General features: G+C 47.4%; 1 protein-coding gene across 7 annotated transcripts in view; it reads left to right on the top strand.

Annotated features, from left to right (window-relative positions):
- Window positions 1-24,739, top strand: part of tle2a (TLE family member 2, transcriptional corepressor a) — a 46,632-nt gene that overhangs the window by 1,983 nt on the left and 19,910 nt on the right. For all 7 annotated transcript variants that reach the window (XM_082968058.1, XM_082968060.1, XM_014169698.3 and 4 more), the window contains 4 exons: window positions 9,087-9,232; window positions 19,602-19,665; window positions 22,981-23,025; window positions 24,645-24,707. In XM_082968058.1, coding sequence (XP_082824184.1) covers window positions 9,087-9,232; window positions 19,602-19,665; window positions 22,981-23,025; window positions 24,645-24,707 — 318 coding nt within the window. The remainder of the gene's footprint in view (window positions 1-9,086; window positions 9,233-19,601; window positions 19,666-22,980; window positions 23,026-24,644; window positions 24,708-24,739) is intronic.

Genomic DNA, 24,739 nt, shown 5'->3' with positions numbered 1-24,739 from the left:
TTCACATCCATGTCCTCCTAGGGATGGAGATTAGGCCCTAATGCTAAGTATGATGCCATGATTCATGGTCGGAGCCAGGGTGGGGAACAGAGGTTAATGGGGCACCTTTGTCCCCAGAACACATACAATGCCTTCAGAAAGTATTTACGCCCCTTTACACATTTTGTTGCATTACAGCCTGAATTAAACATTTATTAAATTGAGATTGTCACTGATCTACACACAATACCCCTGAAACCCCACCTCTTTAAGGAATACCTGGGATAGGATTAAGTAATCCTTCTAACCCCCCCCCCCCCCCCCCCCCACAAAAAAAAAGATATAGATGTACTATTGTAAAGTGGTTGTTCCACTGGATATCATAAGGTGAATGCACCAATTTGTAAGTCGCTCTGGATAAGAGCGTCTGCTAAATGACGTAAATGTAATGTCAAAGTGGAATTTTGTTTGTAGAGAATTTGAAATTACTATGAAATTAAAAGATGAAATATCTTGAGTCAATAAGTGTTTAACTCCTTTGTTATGGAAAGCCTAAATAAGTTCAGTAGCAATGTGCTTAACCAATAAGTTGAATGGACTCATTCTGTGTTCAATGATGGTGGTTAACATGATTTCTGAATGACTACCCCATCTCTGTACCCCACACATACAATTAGCTGTAAAGTCCCTCAACCGAGTACTGAATTTCTAGCACAGATTCAACCACAAAGACCAGGGAGGTTTTCCAATGCCTCGCAAAGAAGGGCACCGATTGGTAGATGTGTAAAAAATAAAGTACATGCTGCATATTCTTTTGAGCATGATGAAGTTATTAATTACACTTTGGATGGTGTACAGTATCAATACACCCAGTCATTACAAAGTTACAGGCATCCTTCCTAACTCAATTGCCAGAGAGGAAGGAAACTGCTCAGGGATTTCACCATGAGGCCAATGGTGACTTTAAAACAGAGTTTAATGGTTGTGATATAAGAACTGAGGATGCATCAACAACATTGTAGTAATCCACAATACTAACCTAAATTACAGAGTGAAAATAAGGAAGCATGTACAGAATAAAAATATTCAAAAACATGCATCCTGTTTGCAACAAGGCACTTAAGTAAAATTGCAAAAAATGTGGCAAAGAAATTCACTTTTTGTCCTGAATACAAAGACTTATGTTTGGGGCAAATCCAACACATCATTGAGTACCACTCTTCATATTTTCATGCATGGTGGTGGCTGCATCATGTTTTGGGTATGCTTGTCATTGGCAAGGACTAGGGAGTTTTTTTTTTTTTTGCATAAAAATAAACGGAATACAGCTATAAGCACAGGGAAAATCCCAAAGAAAAACCTGGTTGTCTGATTTCCAACACACTTGGAGACAAAGTCACCTTTTCAGCAGGACAATAACTTAAAACACAATACCAAATCTACACTGGAGTTGCTTATCAAGACAATGTTGAATGTTCCTGAGTGGCCTAGTTCAGATTTGATTTAAATTGGCTTGAATATGGCTGTCTAGCAGTGATCAACAATCAACTTAACAGCGCTTGAAGAATTTTGAAAAGAACAATGGGCAAATATTGTACAGTCCAGGTGTGCAAAGCTCTTAGAGGTTTGCCCCAAAAGACTCACAGCTGTAGTCGCTGCCAGGTATTTCTACAAAGTATTGACTCAGGTGTGAATACTTATGTAAATTACATTTCTGCATTTAATTCTCATTACATTTGCTTATTTCTAAAAGCACGTTTTCACTTTGTCATTATGGGGTATTGTGTATAGATGGGTGAAAGAACATATATTTAATCAATTTTGAGTTCAGGCGGTAATACAACAAAATGTGGAATAATTCAAAGGGTACTTTCTGATGGCTAGCACCAGACATTACACTGTTTTTAATCAATAAAACCTTGTACATATTTGAAAGTAGTTGAATTGGGTTCAAATGGATTCTACTAGTAATTTTGAATGTATTTATTTATGCCACTTCTTGAGAGGAAATTCTACCTCTTCAGATTCTCTCTGTTCTCTCCATACCATGCCCATAGTACCCTGACAGAAGAGTGAGAGGGCTCTAAACAAACTTAATGCGCCCTCAGCCCAGCCAGCTGTAGGACTAAAGGGAGAACAGAACAGAATGTGGCCCTGTGGTTACAGCTCTTAACCCAATCCATCTCATCCACCAACTCTACACTACATCCCCTGGGGAGCTAGCTACCAACCACAGCTCAAATGTATGGTTATGCATCCTGGAGGGAGAGGGGCGCTGGGTTGGGAAAGAAAGCACGGATTCTGTTTCATTTTAACCACAACAGACTTGAAACACTGTGAAAGCCTGTCTCTCCAAAGTCATTGGCTTTCATTAAAGCATGTTTGAAAGACCCAGGGAACAATTTATAAAACTATACTTTACAAAAATATAAACGCAACAATTTCAACGATTTTTTTTTCTGAGTTACAGTACATATAAGGAAATCAGTCAATTGAAATAAATTAATTAGACCCTAATCTATGGATTTCACAACTGGGCAGGGGTGCAGCCATGGGTCGGCCTGGGAGCCCACCCACTGGGGAGCCAGTCCCAGCCAAACAAAATGAGCTTTTCCCAACAAAGGGGCTTTATTACAGACAAATACTCCTCACTTTCATCAGCTGTCCGGGTTTCTGGTCTCCGATGATCCCGCAGGTGAAGAAGCTGAATGTGGAGTTCCTGGGCTGGTGTGGTTACATGTGTTCTGCGGTTTTGAGGCTGGTAGACGTATTGCCAAATTCTCTAAAACGACGTTGGAGGCAGCTTATGGTAGAGAAATTAACATTAAATTCTCTGGCAACAGCTCTGTTGGACATTCCTGCAGTCAGCATGCCAATAACACACTCCCTCAACTTGAGACATCTGTGGCATTGTGTTATGTGTCAAAACCACATTTTAGACTGGCCTTTTATTGTCCCCAGCACAAGGTGCACCTGTGTAATGAGCATGATGTTTAATCAGCTTCTTGCTATGCCACACCGGTCAGGTGGATGGATTATCTTGGCAAATGAGAAATGTTCACTAACAGGGATGTAAACAAATTTGTGCACAAAATCTGGGTGAAATAAGCTTTATGTGCATATGGAACATTTCTGTGATCTTTTATTTCATGTCATGAAACATGGGACCAACAATTTACATGTTGCGTTTCAATATTTTTGTTCAGTGTATATATAATCCTTTATGGAATGTTGTTTGTCAAGTTTCCTTTAATGTGGAAAGCATGGTAGAGTGCGTATACATTTACCTGGTCAGTCTGTCATGGAAAGAGCAGATGTTCCTAATGTTTTGTACTCACTGTATATGTAACAGAATATATAGCCATAAATGTGCTCTTGCTAGAGTTGTTCTTATGACTATGCCATGAATCAAGTTCAATTAATGTTTAGGTAAACACCTGACATGCAGATGTGTGAAAAACATCTTTCCTCATTTTTGTTACATAGCAGTGAGACATTGATTTGATAACATTTTGCTGTGGCAGGCAGACTGCTTAGTATAGCCTGACCAAGGAGACTAGCTCCACCTTACAGTTCTTGGAAATCAGCATAATGCGGACTAGTAGTAGATGTGTCAGCACTGCTGTTCTCAATGCTTAGCATCCAGTTCCATTTACCGTTAGCGTTTGCCGGCCAAGAGTAGTTAGCACCTCTGAGCAGAGTGCTGGACGTAAATTGCAAACCGATTCTACATGTAGAATCGCACGACAATGTCGGCAGTCAGACGTCCACCAGAGAGTAAGCTCACCTAACCAAACTCTGCTTATGGAAATGCACCACACTACACAGGTCTGGCTGTAGAGTGTAGATCTACAATCACACCTAATGATTAAGAGTTCTGTTTGTACATGTATCCATTCCACCCCCACCCCCTGTTCCTCTGAGGTCCAGTAATGCCAGCAGGCTCCTGGAGCTCCGTTGGCCCAGTCAGCAGACCCTCCTGCTCTCCCATCAGGCCCTGATTGATCCAGGACTCCCACTGGGCTGATTCTGGACAGGTCCACTTCAGCAGCACTGGGGAGTGATGGGGCTAGGAGGGAAGCGCCGGGGAGTGATGGGGCTAGGAGGGAAGCGCCGGGGAGTGATGGGGCTAGGAGGGAAGCGCCGGGGAGTGATGGGGCTAGGAGGGAAGCGCCGGGGAGTGATGGGGCTAGGAGGGAAGCGCCGGGGAGTGATGGGGCTAGGAGGGAAGCGCCGGGGAGTGATGGGGCTAGGAGGGAAGCGCTGGGGAGTGATGGGGCTAGGAGGGAAGCGCCGGGGAGTGATGGGGCTAGGAGGGAAGCGCCGGGGAGTGATGGGGCTAGGAGGGAAGGGCTGAGAAGAGGATGGAGGCAGAAGGACAGAGGGCCTCACCCCGTTGCCCCCACAGACCCAGCGCGTGTGAGGCACTTCCTGTAACCCAGCTTGCTTAGCTCTTTATTTCCAGTGTTCGATTAGATGGCCGCCCGCCTGCCAGAGGAGATGTTTTTGGGCCAGGTTTACACCAGCTCTGGAGGTGTGGCTCTTAAGTCTGAGCCATGGAAAGAACAAACCGGCTGTGGGTGGGTTACCTAATAAAGGAAGGTACTTACAGCAATTAACACAGCTGACAACCAAACAGTTCTGCACCGCCTATATACACTGACAGCGGGGACATTTGAATAACAAGCTTTCAGGAGCGAGGGGAAAAAAAGAAAGGTGTAGCGCAAATGAAAGCAGTGCCTAGCAGCCCTCCCCTTAGTAAGAGAGAACTGGGGCATTTCTCTCACTCATTCACTCCCACATCACAGCAGAGAGATCCTGGTGCTTGTGATCAATTGTGTGCGTGCGTTTGTCTATGTGTATTTGTGTGCGCGTGCGTGCGTGTCATCCACCCACAGAGGTACTTTAAAATGCAAATAACTGGTTTGTTGACTATCATATTTGAATAATTTGATATGAGGCTTGAACTTCAAACGCTTTCTGCAAGGACAATATATTGCCATGTTTCACAGTTGTTGTGTTTTAATCAGTAGGGGAATGCTTGGGTGAGAGTAGAGGGGGGCAGGGGGCTGTTACTCTTCTATGGTTCTCCAGCTGGAGGCCGGGGTTAGGTCTGCCATGCCCTCCTTCCCACTACTGTGTCCCCAGAGACGGGCGGGCAGACAGGCAGGCAGTGCCCCAGCAGTGAGGGAGCATAGTGGCTGTTTACTCGGAACGATGGGCTCTGTGGGAAAGCACAGTGTAATTAGCAGGATGGTTCGTTGGCTAGATTGGTTTCCAGTTCTTATGCTGTTGGAGACTGGGAGAAAGACTGCTTGGCATAGAAGTGCAGGTAACATAAAGAACTAAAGTCCTCAAGGGGCTTCACCTTTTGTGTGTGTGTGTGTGTGGGCGTGTTGCGTCGTGTGTGTTTTGGGGAGAATCAAGGGATGTGAGGTCATAGTGGTTTAGTGCTATTTGGTTTAATTAGAAGGAGTAAAAGGAAAACAACATTGATTGCATGCAGGGAATGCCACACCCGCTGTTCCTTAGAGGGTGTGTGTCTGTGCATGTCTGTCTGTGTGTGCATGTCTCGCTCTCTCTGTGTGTGTTAACATGTAGGACTTTAATAGCAGCCAGACTCTCTATATGAAGCAGCAGGCTGTGTGTGCTAGCCAGCCTAGCCCCAGCCAGCCTAGCTCCAGCCCAGCACCCAGCGGCAGTCTTCCCTGGCTGGGGTGTCCCTGTAGGCCTTCCTCCAGCCTATTTAAAGGCCCATTAAAGACAACTTAGGCCTGATTAGAGACATTACTGTCCCGGGATGCCTCTTCACCTCCTCTCCTTTCCACCACTACTGCTCCCAGCTGGGGCCTGATTTAATCACTACAATGTATTCCTTGCTGAGCTGGACCAGGGCAGATTACCAGGGGACTCAGGGAGGAAGGTGGCTGATCAGATAGCAGCCTGACTGCCTATGGTTCCTTTACCCTGATGGTGCTCTCTAGCCTCTGGCTCTTCATGGCACGGTGGAACATGGCTGTTTGGAGCTTGGCACATTCCCTGACTTCCTATAGGGACAAACAGGATTAGTTGGAGTAATCAGAGGGATTGTAATTGTACTTGAGAGTACATTTGAGTCCTATCTGGCTGGCTGGATGCCTGGGTGGGTGATTGGGTAATCCAATGGTGATCAGGTCAGCAGTGTGACCTCTGACATCACACTCAACCAGAGCAGCTGACCAGTGAGGTAGAGGGATCAGAGAGTCATCTGACTGACAGCTAATGGAGGGTCTGCTCTGCAGCACTCCACTCTTTCATATTGTTGTTTCCGTGAGGGGCCACAGGGGTCTGCTGTGTGCCTGCAGGCACCTATTCTGTATTTGGCCTGAATCATAACAGCACCTGGGCATCAGAGACAGAATGGCTGATGTTAGCAGAAGCCCAGGCAGCAGTTTCCTCTGTCTTCATAAATCTCCCCCATCACCGAACTCAACTACTGGGTCAGCCTCGATCCCACACTCCCACACTCCCCATTTCTGTCTCAAAAAGGCTCTCTGCACCTGTTCTCCGGAGCGCACACACACACTGAGGTGGAAAAACAAGAAAAAAGGGAGTGGAAGGTGGAGAGAGAAGGGCAGAAGTATTCCCCCTCCCCCTCCTTACCTCCCTCTCCGCCTTCTACAAAATGGCCTTGGCGCTCTTGTTCCTGAGGCGCCTTTCTCTGGCCTGTGAAGAGTAATTGGTGTGTGAGAGAGAGAGGGAGTCTGTGTGCCTGTGCTCAGGGGGAGGATCTGGCCAGCAGATTGAGTTGGAGCGCAGGCAGCCAGGCAAGCAGGCAGGGGAGAGGAGCTCGTTAGAGGCTGGAACAATGAGCAGCCCCTCTCTTGAACCTCAGTGGACCTGAGGGGTGTACTACGATTTAAGCTAGATCTACTCAGGGTTTTCTAAACCTTGCCGGCTTCAGTTAGCTTCACATTCCAGCTCTGGCTTCATCCTTACTACGACGGTGGATATTTCTCGTCTGCCTATGTCATGCTAACACACACCTGCTTTTAGCGGTGCTGTGCAGATCCACAGTGCAGTCACATGCAGGACCGAGCACTGAGTTCCATATGTCCTCTCTCGACCTCTCCCTTCTCCAGTTTCCCCCTCCACCAGGGAATCCAGCGGAACGAACAAGCCATCTACTTAATGTGACTGTCACTTTATAAACCAATAACATTCTTCTGCATAGGGCACATGAGTAGAGCTATACCCACTCAAATATTTCCTCTAGACACACACACACACACACACATACACACACACACACACACACACACACACACCACCTCTGTTCTCATTAAAGAGAGCAGTGGTGTGAACGGCCTGTCGTATATTCTTCAATGTAGCTTTAGCACCAGGGCGGAGGGGTGGGCCTCCATTGACAGAGACCCAGACAGACAGACAGTCGCTAGCCCAAGGTCCGGTCCATTGTCTGGCTGTCCTGAAGCATTACCTCTGAGGCCCTGCTAACTAATTGCTGGAAGTCCCGCAGAGAGGGATCAGAGAAGAAGGCCAGGCTACCGAGGATGCTACTCCAGAGAGGGGAGGGCCAGGCTACCGGGGATGCTACTCCAGAGAGGGGAGGGCCAGGCTACCGGGGATGCTACTCCAGAGAGGGGAGGGCCAGGCTACCGAGGATGCTACTCCAGACAGAGGAGGGCCAGGCTACCGAGGATGCTACTCCAGAGAGGGGAGGGCCAGGCTACCGGGGATGCTACTCCAGAGAGGGGAGGGCCAGGCTACCGAGGATGCTACTCCAGAGAGAGGAGGGCCAGGCTACCGGGGATGCTACTCCAGACAGAGGAGGGCCAGGCTACCGAGGATGCTACTCCAGAGAGGGGAGGGCCAGGCTACCGGGGATGCTACTCCAGAGAGAGGAGGGCCAGGCTACCGAGGATGCTACTCCAGAGAGGGGAGGGCCAGGCTACCGAGGATGCTACTCCAGAGAGAGGAGGGCCAAGCTACCGAGGATGCTACTCCTGAGAGAGGAGGGCCAAGCTGCTGGGGTTGCTACTCCTGATGGGGTCCCGCCCATTCTCCCGCTCTCCTTCCTTCCTTTCAACCCAGACTTAATATTAAACAAGTGTCTTAATTTGGTCAAGAGCCCCTTGTTCTCCCCTCCCTCCTGGTTCCCCTCACACATCTGGCACTGACACTTTTTTGTCCCATCACAATGGTTCCTGTCTCCCCTGGCCTCTCCTGGTTTCCCGACAGTCTCATCCTCCCTCCCCTCTCTGTGCTCACACACGCACACCCCTCCGAGTCTTTCAGCTTTGTCCTTCAGCTTCAGGAAACCCATCATGGCTCTCCAACTCACAACTGCTCCCCATGCATACAATCACATCTCTCATAGGACCCACACACAGAGATGACTAGTGTTTGGCAAACATCTGGAATTAGATTCATACGTGAAGGATGTTAACCTGACTTGGAATGTAAACATACAGTGATAAAACGTGTACAGGTATAACATTATTACCAAATCACCACAAAATATACTGGTTATGTACAGGTAACTGACAAATTAATGGAAACATTTGAGTAAATGAAGCATACAAAGTATATTGAAAGCTGGTGCTTCCACACAGGTGTGGTTCCTGAGTTGATTAATCAATTAACATCCCATCATGCTTAGGGTCATGCATAAAAATGCTGTTGATTTGGTCATTATTTTGTCTGCCATAACAATGCCCCCAACCACAGGGTACGAGTGGTCACTGAATGGTTTGATGAGCATGAAAACGATGTAAACCATATGCCATGGCCGTCAGTCACCAGATCTCAACCCAGTTGAACAGTTGTGGGAGATTCTGGAGCGGCGCATGAGACCGCATTTTCCACCATCAATAAAACACCAAATTATGGAATTTGTTCTGGAAGAATGGTCCAATAGAGTTCCAGACACTTGTAGAATCTATGCCAAGTCACATTGAAGCTGTTCTGGCTCGTGGCGGCCCAACGCCCTATTAAGATACTCTATGTTGGCGTATCCTTTATTTTGGCAGTTACCTGTTTATAGAGTCTGAAAGATGTTCACACTTTTGACAAGATATGTTCACAGTGCTTATTGTCTTTCTGCGTAGGCACCTCTCCAGCCACCCCCTGGGTCTTCAGCGTCTGCGGCGGCAGCTGCAGCCTCGGGAGCCCCCCAGGCCCTGAAGCTCACCTACCCAGAGACCCTGGACCGCATCAAGGAGGAGTTCCAGTTCCTCCAGACCCAGTACCACAGGTATATAACCTCCCCAAGTTTCTCTCTCTCTGTGTGCGTGTTTGTTTGTGCTAGTTTACAGCTTATGTAGCTCACAGGGGCCACGAGGGTTTGGAGATCTGCTTAACATCTTATTAGGCTACCATGACCAGAAGCAGGAGTGGGTTGGTTATATACTAGATCTGTTCTAGAACGCCCACATCACCCAACCTCAGCTTGTACTGAGGGGGAGGAAGAGGAATGAGAGAAGTGAGAGAGTACAGTGGTGAAATGGGCCACAGAAAGGAAACGGGGAAAACCACAACAATGGATGGAGGCTCACAGGCCTTCTTCATCCTTTTAGTTTGTAGCTGGACTGGAACATGCATCTTCTGGATGTCGTTAACTGTATATGAGTCGTTTTTTATGCCTTTCAAGGCTTTGAGAGTTTTCCTTCTGTGGGCTGCTGGGCATTGGGGGTGGATTGGCACTCTGTTGTTGGGGTAAGGAGTTTCAGAAGATTGAGACTCCATAACAATATTCCAACATGTATGTGTGTGTCTTCCTGTATGTCTGTGTGGTTGATGTGTAAGAATGTAGACAGAGCTGGCCTGACTGGCTTTGACTGTGGAACTCTAGCTGTCAGTGTCGTCCCAGCCTCAGCCTGCTCTGCCTCTCTCTGTTCTCTTGGCACACCTTCACACGGTCCCCCGCTTTGATTCGACCAGCCAGAATCAGCTCATCCACCCTCTCCTCCAGCTAACTTCTATTGTATGGCCCCCTCTCCCTCCACCCAGCTCCCAGGAACCGGATGAAAGGCTCCCTATACAAACAGGGGGCCAGCGTTCAAACAGGCCTGGCTGATTCCAGATATATCTTCCAGTGGCGCTGCATGTCGGTGACTCGTTTCTCTCAAACAAGCCAGCAATTAAAAAAAAATGAAAATAAAAAAATGTGTGGGTTGCCTGCACATTTTCTTGTTCTATGTGATACCATAATGTGGATAATTCCCCTACCCCTTTGTGGATTATAAAGTCTACAGATGTGATCAATATGTTCAGAAACATTGAACTCAACCTTCTGGCAATCGCAACATGCTTCTTCCTTATCAAATGCGTAGTGTTGGGATCACCTGGATGCTGGAGCTCCCTGGGGAACGGAGATGTGCTCTGCTGCAAGAAGGACGGGCTAATCCTGCTAAGGAACACTTTGAATGGGGAGAGGGAGTGTTTTCCAGACATACCGGATTATATGAGGAGGACAGAAACCAAACACAAACGAGTCAAGAAGGGCGTAGTAAGGCAGCACGTCAGAGCCAGAAAAAGCCACCCACCTCTCCAAACTATCCTCCTAGCTAATGTATGTTCCCTGTCAAAGCATCATGATGACCTTGCTGCCAATTTCAGACACCTCAATTGAATACAGAGAGAGTTTTCTACTATGTCATCACAACCTGGCTAAAAGACATTCATGATGGCAATTAACTTAAAATAGAAGGCTTTGGAACCCCGATTAGAACAGAGATCCCATAATCACCCAAAAGTCACTGGGGGACTCACAAGTCACTGCTTACTCACAAGCCCTTTCCCAACAATACAGAGCCAAAAAGTAAGAAAAAATTACAAAAAAAGAAGATGGTAACATAATAAAATGACAGTAACAAAACTATATACAAAGAGTACCGGTATCGAGTCAATGTGCAGGGGTACGAGGTAGTAGACACAGAGGTAAAATGTACATGTAGGTAAGGGCAAAAGTTTGCATTTAATATAAACTAAATATGAATTGGCAAGAATCAAGCTTGCTGGATTAACACTGAATTCATTATCCCCCAACTATAAATTGCATTCTGTGGCAGATTCTAGATTCGACTTAAGCATTCTACGGCAGCGAGCCACACACATAGTGTTATGCAAAGCATGTTTAGGACAGACACCAGTCTATTGGATTAGGGGTGACCTGCTTTAGCATCCCTCCGCAGACAGACAGGAAAGCTGCAGGTCTCTCGCCACAGAGGATCTCATGAGCACACACTCCCCTATTACTGACAGACTAATCAGACTTACTCGAGGTTAAAACGCATGGCACACAACACGCACACACGCCACAGTGGACAGAGACCGACAAGCTGAATGCAGCCTCACACTCAGACCTGGGTTAGAAATAGCAGGGTTTAGGTTAGTATTTTGGCCTTATTGATCATGGCTGGAGCCTGATTGTTGTTGCTGAAGTGGATTAGGAGGCAGGAAAGAGACCAAGGTAAAGGGATTAGGAGTAATGTGCTATGTCTTTCCTGGTGTCTTTCAGTGTGTGTGTGTGTGATACAAGATACAGTATCCGGACCCCATAGAAGAGGAAGACATTCATTAAACCTAGCTAGATGTGTGGGTCACTTGCTACTGCATGAAATGAACTTGTTTGTGCCTGCCAAGTTAGTTTTGTGTGTGTGTTCTGCAGCTGCTCTTTAAACAACCTCTAATCAGCAGACTGGAGGGAGCTGCTTACATGGGGCTCTCATTACAGTAATTCTCTCTACACACAACCCCCCCCACACACACACATGCGCACGCACACACACACGGATCTGTCTTGACTGGGGAATGTGTGACATAGAAACACTGTTTCCATACGAAGGTCAGTGCCGGCACACACCTAACATAGTGTGTTGTGTATGGAGGTCTAGAGTGGAGGAGAGGCTCTCATACTGTTACCATGCTGCCTCTCAGAGAACAGAGTACCCACTTCTCTCTTCTGCTCTGACAGGATCACACTGTTTTGATACCAGGACTGTGCTCAAAACAACTGTGTGAGCTGATGGAACATTGGGTTTATGTCTGTCTCAAGGTTTGTGGTTCAGGGTTGTTTGTGTGTGTGGCACAGCCTGTCTTTGTGGAATTGTGTGTGACTGAGCATGTGTTTGGTGGTTACTGGTTGGTGCTTAAGTGAGCAGGGTGGGTCTGAGCATGTTTTCATGAAAGGACAGTCTGTACAGTAAACTAGTCTCATGTGTGCACACACTGTCTTTACTGTAAACTCACACATGCTAGTTAGTACAAAGAGCACTGCCCCCACCCTTGAAAGGCTACACTGAGTGGAGCGCTGGGGGCAGGGGTTTAAGAGAGGACGAGATGGGGGGGGGGGAATGAGATGGAGGTAAAATGTGCTGTGTTACTGCAGAGGAAAAGCTCATTAATAATGAATTACATGTAAAATGAACATCCACACACCTGGAGGGGGTAAATGGCCTTAATGTACCCCGAGCACGACAACACGAACAACCATCCGCCGGCCGGCCTGTCCTACTCCCCGCCCGCCGGGCCTGTCCTACTCCCCGCCCGCCGGGCCTGTCCTACTCCCCGCCCGCCGGGCCTGTCCTACTCCCCGCCCGCCGGCGTGTCCTACTCCCCGCCCGCCGGGCCTGTCCTACTCCCCGCCCGCCGGGCCTGTCCTACTCCCCGCCCGCCGGGCCTGTCCTACTCCCCGCCCGCCGGGCCTGTCCTACTCCCCGCCCGCCGGCGTGTCCTACTCCCCGCCCGCCGGGCCCGTCCTACTCCCGGCCGGCCTGTAGCTGTCAGTGGGGCGTTTTGTGTCCAAGCCTTGACTCGCTCATTGGGAACAAGGTGAAGATGATGATCTGGACTCATCCAATAAGAATTGCTCATTTAAATGTTCTGTTACAAGACGTTTTGAAACGTTCCATTGCGTGGCCTAATGAACCCCAGGCAGGTGTGTGGGTAGGAGAGGCAGCAGCAGAGGTTTAGCATAGCCACCTGCGCTACAGCTCTGACACACATTGGAACCATGCAATGTACTCTGCAATACGCTATGGTATTTTAATGAGACCACGTTTGTTTTGATTGAGGTATAGTGCGTGTGTGCATGTGATCGAGCGTGTGGGCACTGCAGTGCGCAAACATGCCTCTGTGTGATCGTGTGTGTTTAGTGTAGGTCTGGTGGCACGTGTGCCGTGCATGTTTGTGTGTGTGCTTGGGGTAATGGTGCACTGCTGACAGAGCTGTCTGAGTGCTGGCAGGCTGCTAATTCGTAGCGCATTCCGATGATCATCTTATCTGCTGTCACCGTGAGGGAGAGATGGGGAGAGCAGAGCATGCTGACATGTAGCAGACTCCATATCACTCTGTTTCTCTCTCTCTCTTTCCCTGTCTTACTCTCACACTGTGTTTCTCTCTCTCTCTCTTTCTACTATCTCTACCAGGGGTTGGAACCGGTTCAGGGAACAAACCCCAAAACTGGGAAATAACGACATTTATCCAGGAACAGAACCATCGTGTCCTCTAGTATTCCGGAACAGAACCGTCGTGTCCTCTAGTGTTCCGGAACAGAACCGTCGTGTCCTCCTAGTGTTCCGGAACAGAACCGTCGTGTCCTCCTAGTGTTCCGGAACAGAACCGTCGTGTCCTCCTAGTGTTCCGGTACAGAACCGTCGTGTCCTCCTAGTGTTCCGGAACAGAACCGTCGTGTCCTCCTAGTGTTCCGGTACAGAACCGTCGTGTCCTCCTAGTGTTCCGGTACAGAACCGTCGTGTCCTCCTAGTGTTCCGGTACAGAACCGTCGTGTCCTCCTAGTGTTCCGGAACAGAACCGTCGTGTCCTCCTAGTGTTCCGGAACAGAACCGTCGTGTCCTCCTAGTGTTCCGGAACAGAACCGTCGTGTCCTCCTAGTGTTCCGGAACAGAACCGTCGTGTCCTCCTAGTGTTCCGGAACAGAACCGTCGTGTCCTCCTAGTGTTCCGGAACAGAACCGTCGTGTCCTCCTAGTGTTCCGGAACAGAACCGTCGTGTCCTCCTAGTGTTCCGGAACAGAACCGTCGTGTCCTCCTAGTGTTCCGGAACAGAACCGTCGTGTCCTCCTAGTATTCCGGAACAGAACTGGTTAATTGTTATTCACCAAAAATATTCCTATCTAGTATATCATTCTGTAATTCAGTGAAGTTATTTTCATCCCCCCTCTACTCACCCGTGAAATTTCTGTCGCATCTCGGACCTGCACTTAACTGACCAATTAAACAACTACCTTACCCGTTCCATAGCAAGCTGCTCTAGCCGTGCTAATTGGTAGGGTAAATTAATGAGCTAAATGTGAAAACGATGTTGATTTCACAGCTTAAAAAATGAACGAAAAGGAACTATATGAACAATTACATTTTTGGGGGTTTGAACCGATTCAGAACTTTATTATGCTGGTCGGATCAGGGGGTGTTTGGAACGGAGCAATGAATCTTTCTCTCTCAATCTACACACCATCCACTCTCTCCTTTCTATACACACTCTCTCCTCTCTTCTGTCTGAATGCTGCTGAGCCATGGACTAATTATTACAGGCAATCATTTCTACATGAAATACTCCCCCCCCCCCGCCCCCTTATGCTCTTGTGGTCACTTAATGACATGGAGACACACACATGCCCACACACGTACAGTAGCACACACAAAATGAGACCCCCCCCCCCCCCCCCATACACACTAGGAGAGAATTGTGCCATTTTCTTTTTGAATGTGATCCTATCTTCTGTGCTAAATTCACAATAAAAATCTAGGAATATATTTGCCAGTATATGTGCGGTATATTCCTCTGCTGTTGTATTGTATAGATGGGCTGATATAAAGGTCAAACATTACAAAGGAAGGGTGTATGTCAAATCAAATAAAAAAAAATCTAATCAAACTTTATTTGTCACATGCGCCGAATACAACAAGTGTGGACTTTACTGTGAAATGCTTACTTACAAGCCCTTAACCAACAGTGCAGTTCAAGAAGAAAATATTTACCAAGTAGGCTAAAATAAAAAGTAATAATTAAAAAGTAACACAATAACAATAATGAGGCTGTATACAGGGGGCACCGGTACCTAGTCAGTGTGCAGGGGTACCGGCTAGTTGAGGTAATTTGTACATATAGGTGGGGGTGAAGTGACTATGCATAGGTAACAAACAAACAGCGAGTAGCAGCAGTGTACGGGGGGGGGGGGTTGTCAATGTTAATTGTCCGGTGGCGATTTGTATGAATTGTTCAGCAGTCTAATGGCTTGTGGGTAGAAGCTGTTGATGAGCCTTTCGGTCCTAGACTTGGCGCTCCGATACCGCTTGCCTTGCGGTAGCAGAGAAAACAGTCTAACTTGGGTGACTGGAGTCTCTGACCATTTTATGGGCTTTCCTCTGACACCGCCTATTATAGGTCCTGGATGGCAGGAAGCTTGGCCCCAGTGATGTACTGGGCCGTTCGCACTACCCTCTGTAGCGCCTTACGGTCAGATGCCGAGCAGTTGCCATACCAGGCGGTGATGAAACCGGTCAGGATGCTCTCAATGGTGCAGCTGTAGAACCTTTTGAGGATCTGGGGGCCCATGCCAAATCTTCTCAGTCTCCTTAGGGGGAAAAGGTTTTGTCATGCCCTCTTCACGACTGTCTTGGTATGTTTGGACCATGATGGTGTCCACATCACCAACGAACTAAGGAACTTGAAACTCTCCATCCGCTCCACTACAGCCCCGTCGATGTTAATGGGGGCCTGTTTGGCCCGCCTTTTCCTGTAGTCCACGATCAACTCCTTTTGTCTTGCTCACATTGAGGGAAAGGTTGTTGTCCTGGCACCACACTGCCAGTTCTGACGACCTCCCTGTAGGCCGTCTCATCGTTGTCGTGATCAGGCCTACCACTGTTGTGTCGTCAGCAAACTTAATGATGGTGTTGGAGTCGTGTTTGGCCATGCAGTCGTGGGTGAACAGAAAATACAGGAGGGGACTAAGTACACACCCCTGAGGGGCCCCAGTGTTAAGGATCAGTGTGGCAGACGTATTGTTGCCTACTCTTACCACCTGGGGACGACCCGTCAGGAAGTCCAAGATCCAGTTGCAGAGGGAGGTGTTTAGTCCCAGGGTCATTAGCTTAGTGATGAGCTTCGTTGGCACTATGGTGTTGAACGCTGAGCTGTAGTCAATGAACAGCATTCTCACAGGTGTTCCTTTTGTCCAGATGGGAAAGGGGAGTGTGATTGAGATTGCATAATCTGTTGGGGTGGTATGCGAATTGGAGTGGGCCTAGGGTGTCTGGGAGGATGCTGTTGATGTGAGCCATGACCAGCCTTTCAAAGCACTTCATAGCTACCAACGTGAGTGCCATGGGGCGGTAATCATTTAGGCAGGTTACCTTCGCTTCCTTGGGCACAGGGACTATGGTGGTCTGCTTGAAACATGTAGGTATTACAGAATCGGTCAGGGAGAAGTTGAAAATGTCAGTGAAGACACTTGACAGTTGGTCCGCGCATGCTTTGAGTACACGTCCTGGTAATCCGTCTGGCCCAGCGGCTTTGAATGTTGACCTATTTAAAGGTTTTGCTCACATCAGTTACCGAGAGAGTTATCACACAGTCGTCCAGAACATCTGGTGCTCTCGTGCATGCTTCAGTGTTGCTTGCCTCAAAGCGAGCATAAAAGGTTAGCTCGTCTGGTAGTCTCGTGTCACTGGGAAGCTCGCGTCTGAGTTTCCCTTTGTAGTCCGTAATAGTTTTCAAGCCCTGCCACATCCGACGAGCGTCAGAGCCGGTCTAGTAGGATTCGATCTTAATCCTGTATTGATGCTTTGCTTGTTTGATGGTTCGTTTGAGGGCATAGCAGGATTTCTTATAAGCGTACAGATTAGTCTCCCGCTCCTTGAAAGCGGCAGCTCTTGCCTTGGCTTCTGGTTGGGATATGTATCACTGTGGGGATGACGTCATCGACGCACTTATTGATGAAGCCAGTGACTGAGGTGGTGTATTCCTCAATGGCATTGGATGAATCCCGGAACATATTCCAGTCTGTGCTAACAAAACAGTCCTGTAGTGTAGCATCCACGTCATCTGACCACTTCCGTGTTGAGCGCGTCACTGGTAGTTCCTGCTTTAGTTTTTGCTTGTAAGCAGAAATCAGGAGGATGGGATTGTGGTCAGATTTACCAAATGGAGGGCGGGGGAGAGCTTTGTATGCATCTCTGTGTGTGGAGTAAAGGTGGTCTAGGATTGTTTCCCCCCCCCCCCCCCCCCCATGGTTGCACATTTGTGACATGCTGGCAAAAATGTGGTAAAACTGATTTAAGTTTGCCTGCGTTAAAGTCCCCGGCCACTAGGAGCGTCGTTTCTGGTTGAGCATTTTCTTCTTTGCTTTTTTTTTCACCTTCATTTAACCAGCTGGCTAGTTGAGAACAAGTTCTCATTTACAACTGCGACCTGGCCAAGGTAGGCGGCAGCGTAGGCGGCAATAGACGGCTACGAATAATACAGATGAGAACTCTCTTGGTGTGGTCGGCAAGTTATCATAAGGTATTCTACCTCAGGCGAGCAATACCTCGAGACTTCTTTAATATTAGACCTTGCGCGCGCACACCCCCACCCCTCGTCTTACCAGAGGTAGCGTCTCTGTTCTGCCGATCCATAGAAAATCCCGGCTGCTCTATATTGTCTGTTTCTTTGTTCAGCCACGTCTCGGTGAAACATAAGATGTTACAGTTTTTAATTTCACGTTGGTAGGATCATCTTAATAGGTCATCAATTTTATTTAACGATTGCATGTTAGCAGGTAGAATGGAAGGCATTGGGAGTTTACTCGCTCGCCTCCAGCTTCTCAGAAGGGTCCCCCAGTCTGCATCCCCTTTTCCGGCATCTTTTCTTCATGCAAAAGCATGGATCTGGGCCTGTTCCAGTGAAAGCAGGATATCCTTCTCGTCGGACTCGTGAAAGGAAAAAGTTTCTTCCAGTCCGTGGTGAGTAATCACTTTTCTGATGTCCAGAAGTTATTTTCGGTCATAAGACTGTAGCAGCAACATGAAGTACACGATAAGTAAAAAAAATAAGTTGCGCAAAACAAATGACAAAATTGCACAATTGGTTGGGAGAATGTAAAACGTCAGCCATGTTCTTCGGCGTTGTCTGTGACCTGTGGGATTTAATTAGACATTGGCCTCAATGAATGCACTTTCCCACTGAATCCCAGTCTGGATACGACATGCCAGTCTGTCAAGGCATTGAATACAGAACCAGTCTTCTAAACTCCTGATAACCTGGCTGTCTGAGAATCCATCTCTCCTGCCCCCTCAGCACTCCAGAGTCCTCTGGAACCTCAGTAAGGGCTCACCACTTCACTCAGCTCGACTGTTTCCTGTACTTAATTACATGTTGTAAATCCATTAAACATTATGAAAATATAATATTTACCCTGATCTGAGAACAGTTATTGTCCTAATCCCAGGATCGGTGTTTGTATATGTCATCGGTGTTAGCATGTTTCTCTCCACACAACTTGAGGAAAGTCACCCTCGGAAATGCCCAGCCTTGTCTAGGTGAACTGATACGGATAGAATTGTCACTTCTCAGAAATCCTGCCATGGGGGACTTCTGCGTGGGAGCGACACCACTATAATAAAATCTATCAGGGGAATGAATTTAATCCCCCGAGCTCTCACCCGCCCTTCCCATCCCTCAATCTCCTCCCCCTCTCGTCTCCTCCCTGGCGTTGATAAATGAGTCAATTATGGGTGGCAGCGCCGGCCTTCTGAAGGGGAGCGGATGTGCTGTTATTACCTGTTGTAGCCTGGTAATGTTGCAGTATTAATCATATTCTAATTTCCCAGGCCCTCACTGCTCTCCCCCGCATAAATCTGCTACACACAAACAAGTCAGCAGCATGCCCGCCGGGGTGAAATACAACCCTGGGCTGGGGAGGAGGGAGGATGTGTGTGTTAGAGGACACGGGGGAGGGGTGTGTGTTAGAGGACACGGGGGAGGGGAGGTCGATGGCTAGTTCCTTAAAGGAGCGCTGTGTGTGTGTGTGCTTGGCTGAGGATTCCTGGGGTCCCATGGTGGGTCATGGTCACAGCAGGGTGACTTGGCAAAGACAGAAGGACTGAGGGAGGAGGGGTCAGAGAGGCAGAAACGGACAAATGGAGGGAAGAAAAGAGGGAGGAGGGGACTGATAAATAGTGAGAGGGAGGGGACAGACCAGGAGCAATTAGAAGGGGGAGATGGACAAATGGAGAGAGGAGATTGGGAGGGAGAGGTGCGCCCCGTCCCTGCCCTTCAATGACACCTTAGTCATGGGAGAGACTACCGCCAGGTCTGGTCTGGCTGGGAGGCAAGTGCTAAGTGTGAGCTCAACTATTCCTGGTGTGCTCTGAAGCGATAATGTCCTGTCCACCTGCCCAATCCTATTTCTGCTGGCACACATCTATCTGCAGGTGTCTGCACTGCCTACTAAACATGGATGTGTGTGTTAGTTAATGTGTGTGTATTTCTGGCTCTGTGTGTCTTTGTGGGCGTGGGGAAACTTTTAGAATTATATTGTATGAAAACATTTGAACAGGGTGTGTATTATATAGATACTCATATCTGCTCTCTTGTAAATCTTAATCTCTTCCTTACAGCCTGAAGATGGAGTGTGAGAAACTGGCCACAGAGAAGACTGAGATCCAGAGACACTATGTTATGGTGAGACCCTCAAACACAGTCAACAACAAACACTCAATCCACTCCACCTTGGGTCTTCTAACAAACACCATGCTCATGATTCTTGTCTGTAGGAGAAGAGTTGAGATTTGTGTTTCACTGAGCAGGCAGACAGTTCAAGGGCTTTATTGTCATGGGAAACATATGTTAACATTGCCAAAGCAAGTGAAGTAGATAATAAACAATAACAATTAACAGTAAACATTACACTCACAGAAGTTCCAAAAGAATAGACATTTCAAATGTCATATGTCTATATACAGTGTTGTAACGATGTAAATATGGGTTGTATTTACAATGGTGTTTGTTCTTCACTGGTTGCCCTTTTCTTCTGGCAACAGGTCACAAATCTTGCTACTGTGATGACACACTGGTATTTCACCCAGTAGATCTGGGAGTTTATCAAAATTGGGTTTGTTTTCGATTTCTTTGTGAATCTGTGTAATCTGAGGGAAATATGTGTCTCTAATATGGTCATACATTTGGCAGCAGGTTAGGAAGTGACCTAATTTTGTGGTCAATGTGCACATAGCCTGTCTTCTCTTGAGAGCCAGGTCTGCCTACGGCGATCTTTCTCAATAGTAAGGCTATGCTCGCTAAGTCTGTACATAGTCAAAGCTTTCCTTAAGTTTGGGTCAGTCACTGTGTATTCTCTGTTTAGGGCCAAATAGCGTTCTAGTTTGCACAGTTATTTTTTTTGTTTGTTAATTCTTTCCAACGTGTCAAGTAACTTATCTCAAATCAAATTTTATTGGTCACATACACAAGGTTAGCAAGATGCAATAGATGGTATAAAATACAGTATATACATATGAGATGAGTAATGCAAGATATGTAAACATTATTAAGTGGCATTATTAAAGTGACTAGTGATCCATTTATTAAAGTCACCAATGATTTCGGGGCGGCAGGTAGCCTAATCACTTTAGCTTTGGGCCAGTAACCGAAAGGTTGCTGGATCGAATCCCCGAGCTGACAAGGTAAAAAATGTTGTTCTGCCCCTGAACAAGGCAGTTAACCCACTGTTCCCTGGTAGGTCGTCATTGTAAATAAGAATTTATTCTTAATGGACTTGCCTAGTTAAATAAAGGTTAATTTTTTTTATTCAAGTCTGTATGTGGTAGTAGCCTCTGTGTTAATGATGGCTGTTTAACAGTCTGATGGCCTTGAGATAGAAGCTGTTTTTCAGTCTCTCGGTCCCAGCTGTGATGCACCTGTACTGACATCGCCTTCTGGATGATAGCGGGGTGAACAGGCAGTGGCTCGGGTGGTTGATGTCTTTGATCTTTTTGGCCTTCCTGTGACATCGGGTGGTGTAGGTGTCCTGGAGTGCAGATAGTTTGCCCCTGGTGATGCGTGCAGACCGCACCACCCTCTTGAGAGCCTTGCGGTTGTGGACGGTGCAGTTGCTGTACCAGGCGGTGATACAGCCCAACAGGATGCTCTCAATTGTGCATCTGTAAAAGTTTGAGGGTTTTAGGTATCATCAAATTTCTTCAGCCTCCTGAGGTTGAAGAGGTGCTATTGCTCCTTCTTCACCAGACTGTCTGTGTGGGTGGACCATTTCAGTTTGTCCGTGATGTGTACGCAGAGGAGCTTAACTTTCCACCTTCTCCACTACTGTCCCGTCGACGTGGATAGGGAGTGCTCCTTCTGCTGTTTCCTGAAGTCCACAATCATCTCGTTTTGCTGACGTTGAGTGAGAGGTTGTTTTCCTGACACCACACTCCAAGTGCCCTCACCTCCTCCCTGTAGGCCGTCTCGTCGTTGTTGGTAATCAAGCCCACTACTGTTGTGTCGTCTGCTAACTTGGTGATTGAGTTGGAGGTGTACATCGCCACGCATTCATGGGTGAACAGGGAGTACAGGAGGGGGCTGAGCACGCACCTTGTGGGGCCATAGTGTTGAGAATCAGCGAATTGGAGGTGTTTCCTACCTTCACAAGGGTATGCGCTTGATTTGGTTGGGCCTAATTGTGTTGCTGTCCTGGGGCTCTGTGGGGTCTGTTTGTGTTTGTGAACAGAGCCCCAGGACCAGCTTGCTTAGGGGACTCTTCTCCAGGTTCATATCTCTGTAGGTGATGGCTTTGTTATGGAAGGTTTGTGAATCACTTCCTTTTAGGTGGTTGTAGAATTGAATGGCTCTTTTCTGGATTTTGATTGTTAGTGGGTATTGGCCTAATTCTGCTCTGCATGCATTATTTGGTGTTTTACGTTGTACACAGAATATTTTTGTAGAATTCTTCATGCGGAGTCTCAATTTGGTGTTTGTCCCATATTTGTGACAGACCTCACAACCATAAAGGGCAATGGGTTCTATAACTGGTTCAAGTATTTTTGTTGTTGTTGCCAGATCCTAATTGATATGTCGAATTTTATGTTCCTTTTAATGCCATAGACGACCCTTCTTGTTTTGTCTCTCGGCTCACAGCTTTGGTAGTTACCTGTGGCGCTGATGTTTAGGCCAAGGTATGTATAGTTTTTTTGTGTGCTCTAGGGCAATGGTGTGTAGATGGAATTTGTAATTGTGGTCCTGGCAACTGGACCTTTTTTGGAACTGTCTCGGGTTAGACTGGCTGTGTGTGTCTGACTACACAACACCACTGATGCCAGCATCTGGCAAGGGACTAAACATCACACCCACTGGAAACCACATGGACCACACGTGTGTTGTCTCCAGCCCAAATATGGGTAATCCTCCACATTCCCTTAGAGCAAGCGGTGTTCAGATGAGGCGTGATCAGAGAGCCCCCTAACTGCAGCTGACTGTGTGGTGCCAGGCCCCACTGTTGCAAAAGGAGCTATGTGGTAGCCTGGCACAGCCCTGGCACTCTACCCATTTCTCGCTTCTTTTTTTGGGCTCTGAATTTTGGAGTCTGCAAGTTGCCTAGCAACAGCTCTGAATCTTGGCACAGCGGCAGAACAAACAGCCAGCTGTCTCATACATACACACACACGCGCTTCCATCTCTCTATTTCTTCCACCTAGCTGACAAACCACTCACTACTTACTCCTCAACCAACCCTGTTGAAAATGACATGTCAGAATGTCATATAAGGGACGTCTGTTTTTAAAATGATTTGAGCTCTGCCCAATGATGATTTTCCATCCTTGTTCTGAACCAATTGATTGACACACCATCTCTGGGCTCACATGCCAGGTTGGCATAGCTTGGAGCTGAGGGCACAAAATGAAACAAAACGACTCGCCCACTCATCTAGCCTTGAAAGGTGTATTTTCTTTGTAGATCTACATATATGCAAATGTATAACCATCGATTTATGTCTCATTTTTACAGTATTACGAGATGTCATACGGCCTTAATATTGAAATGCACAAACAGGTGAGTACAACCCCCTTCCATTGTCATCTCTCTCCCTCTGTCCCTTTCTAGTCAATCTGGGTCTAGAGGAGGTATGTATGTATGTATGTATGTATGTATGTATGTATGTATGTATGTATGTATGTATGTATGTATGTATGTATGCTATGCTGTTGGGAAAATCTAGTGAACTGGCCTCCAGCACAAAATGCTAATCCGCCCATGGTGGACCCATGACACTATGCTGCTGTTGCATTAATAGGATCTGCAAACAGAATTCTTATTTCTAGACAGACAAGAGGAGAGACGTGCCCTTCCTAAAGCAGCTGGAACATCCTCTTTACTCCCCTCAAAAATCCTCTCTATTACCGCTGCTGACTTTACCCTCCTCCCTAGATCCCTCCCTCTCTCCCTCTTTATTTATAACCTCCTCCTCTCTCTCCCTCTTTCTCTATAACTTTCTCCTCCTCTGTAACTCCCTCTTTCTCTATAACGTTCTCTTCCTCTCTCTAACCTCCTCCTTTGTCTCTCTCTCTCTCATACTCTTTCTCTCTCCTTCTCTGCCCATCTCTTTTAGTCTTTTCCTCCCTCTCTCCTGCAGGTATACAGTCCATGCTGCTGAATTTCACTTTAAATCAGGTCACTGCCTTCAGAGCGTCTGCTCTCTCCCTTCGTTTCGCCATCTCAATCGCTCTGCTTTTGACAAGCCACACAAATCACCCTCCTTCCTTCCTTCTCTCTTTCTTTCTCTCTAGCTCTTTTTTCTCCTCCTTATGCATCCTGCCTCACTGGCTGTCAATTCCTCAAACGCACAAGAGCCTCCCCTTTCATTTCACTCTCCCATTTTGTTCTCCCCTCTTTATCTTCTTTCTCTTGCTCTCATTTTCATTCTCTCTCTCCCTCCCACCGTGCTGCCCTTCTCTCCAATCTCCCTGGCTCCCTCTCTCCTGAAGATGACATTCAGTAGTTGGCGTTCTCTAACAAGAAATCATTGTTTTTCCCTGGGGGGGGAGCTGATGGATTTATGGAGGAGAGTGCTGAAGGGTGGGCGCTGCCTGTCTGCAGAATAGAGGGAAGCGGATGGAAGGCGGGGGAGACAAGAAGGAGAGGAAGAAGAGTGTGAAGGAGGATATGGGTGGGAGTTCACCACAGCATCAATAAATCACTTAGTAGAGAATGGTGTGGGGCTGTGTGGCCGGCCGGAGCGAGAGGAGAGAGGGAAACCGAACAGCAGAGGCTAGCTGTCAGCAAGACTAATGACCCCCAGTCATAATGATGTTGTCATCATGATCTCTGCATGCATATCATTACTGGTCTTAACAGGTTTGCTGGGGGCCACCGCTAAGTTAATGAGGGGAGGGAGGGAGAGCTGTGTGGATCAGAGAGGCAAACGCCCATGGCTAAGCCCACTGAACCCCAGCAGGTAGGCATGCACACACAGATGCTGGCCATGAATATTTTAGCTAGGCTCCCTGGCAGTGTTTGGATTTGCATGGACCAGATGTGAGGAGCTGAAATATTTACCATACTGGCCCTCACAGCCAGCCCTGCTAAGGTTTTGGGGTGTGTGTTTTGCTTTGATGAGCACACACAAAACCACAGTGTCCTGCCTCACACACTCGCCCTCTCTTTTTCTGCAGACGGAGATCGCCAAGCGCCTGAATGTGATCTGTGCCCAGCTCATCCCTTTCCTTTCACAGGAGGTGAGACACACATACACACGGTCATGCATATT

Source organism: Salmo salar, chromosome 23, assembly GCF_965601325.2.
Source record: "Salmo salar chromosome 23, fSalSal1, whole genome shotgun sequence".
Lineage (NCBI taxonomy): Eukaryota > Metazoa > Chordata > Actinopteri > Salmoniformes > Salmonidae > Salmo > Salmo salar.
This window is presented reverse-complemented; position numbering and strand designations above follow the sequence as displayed.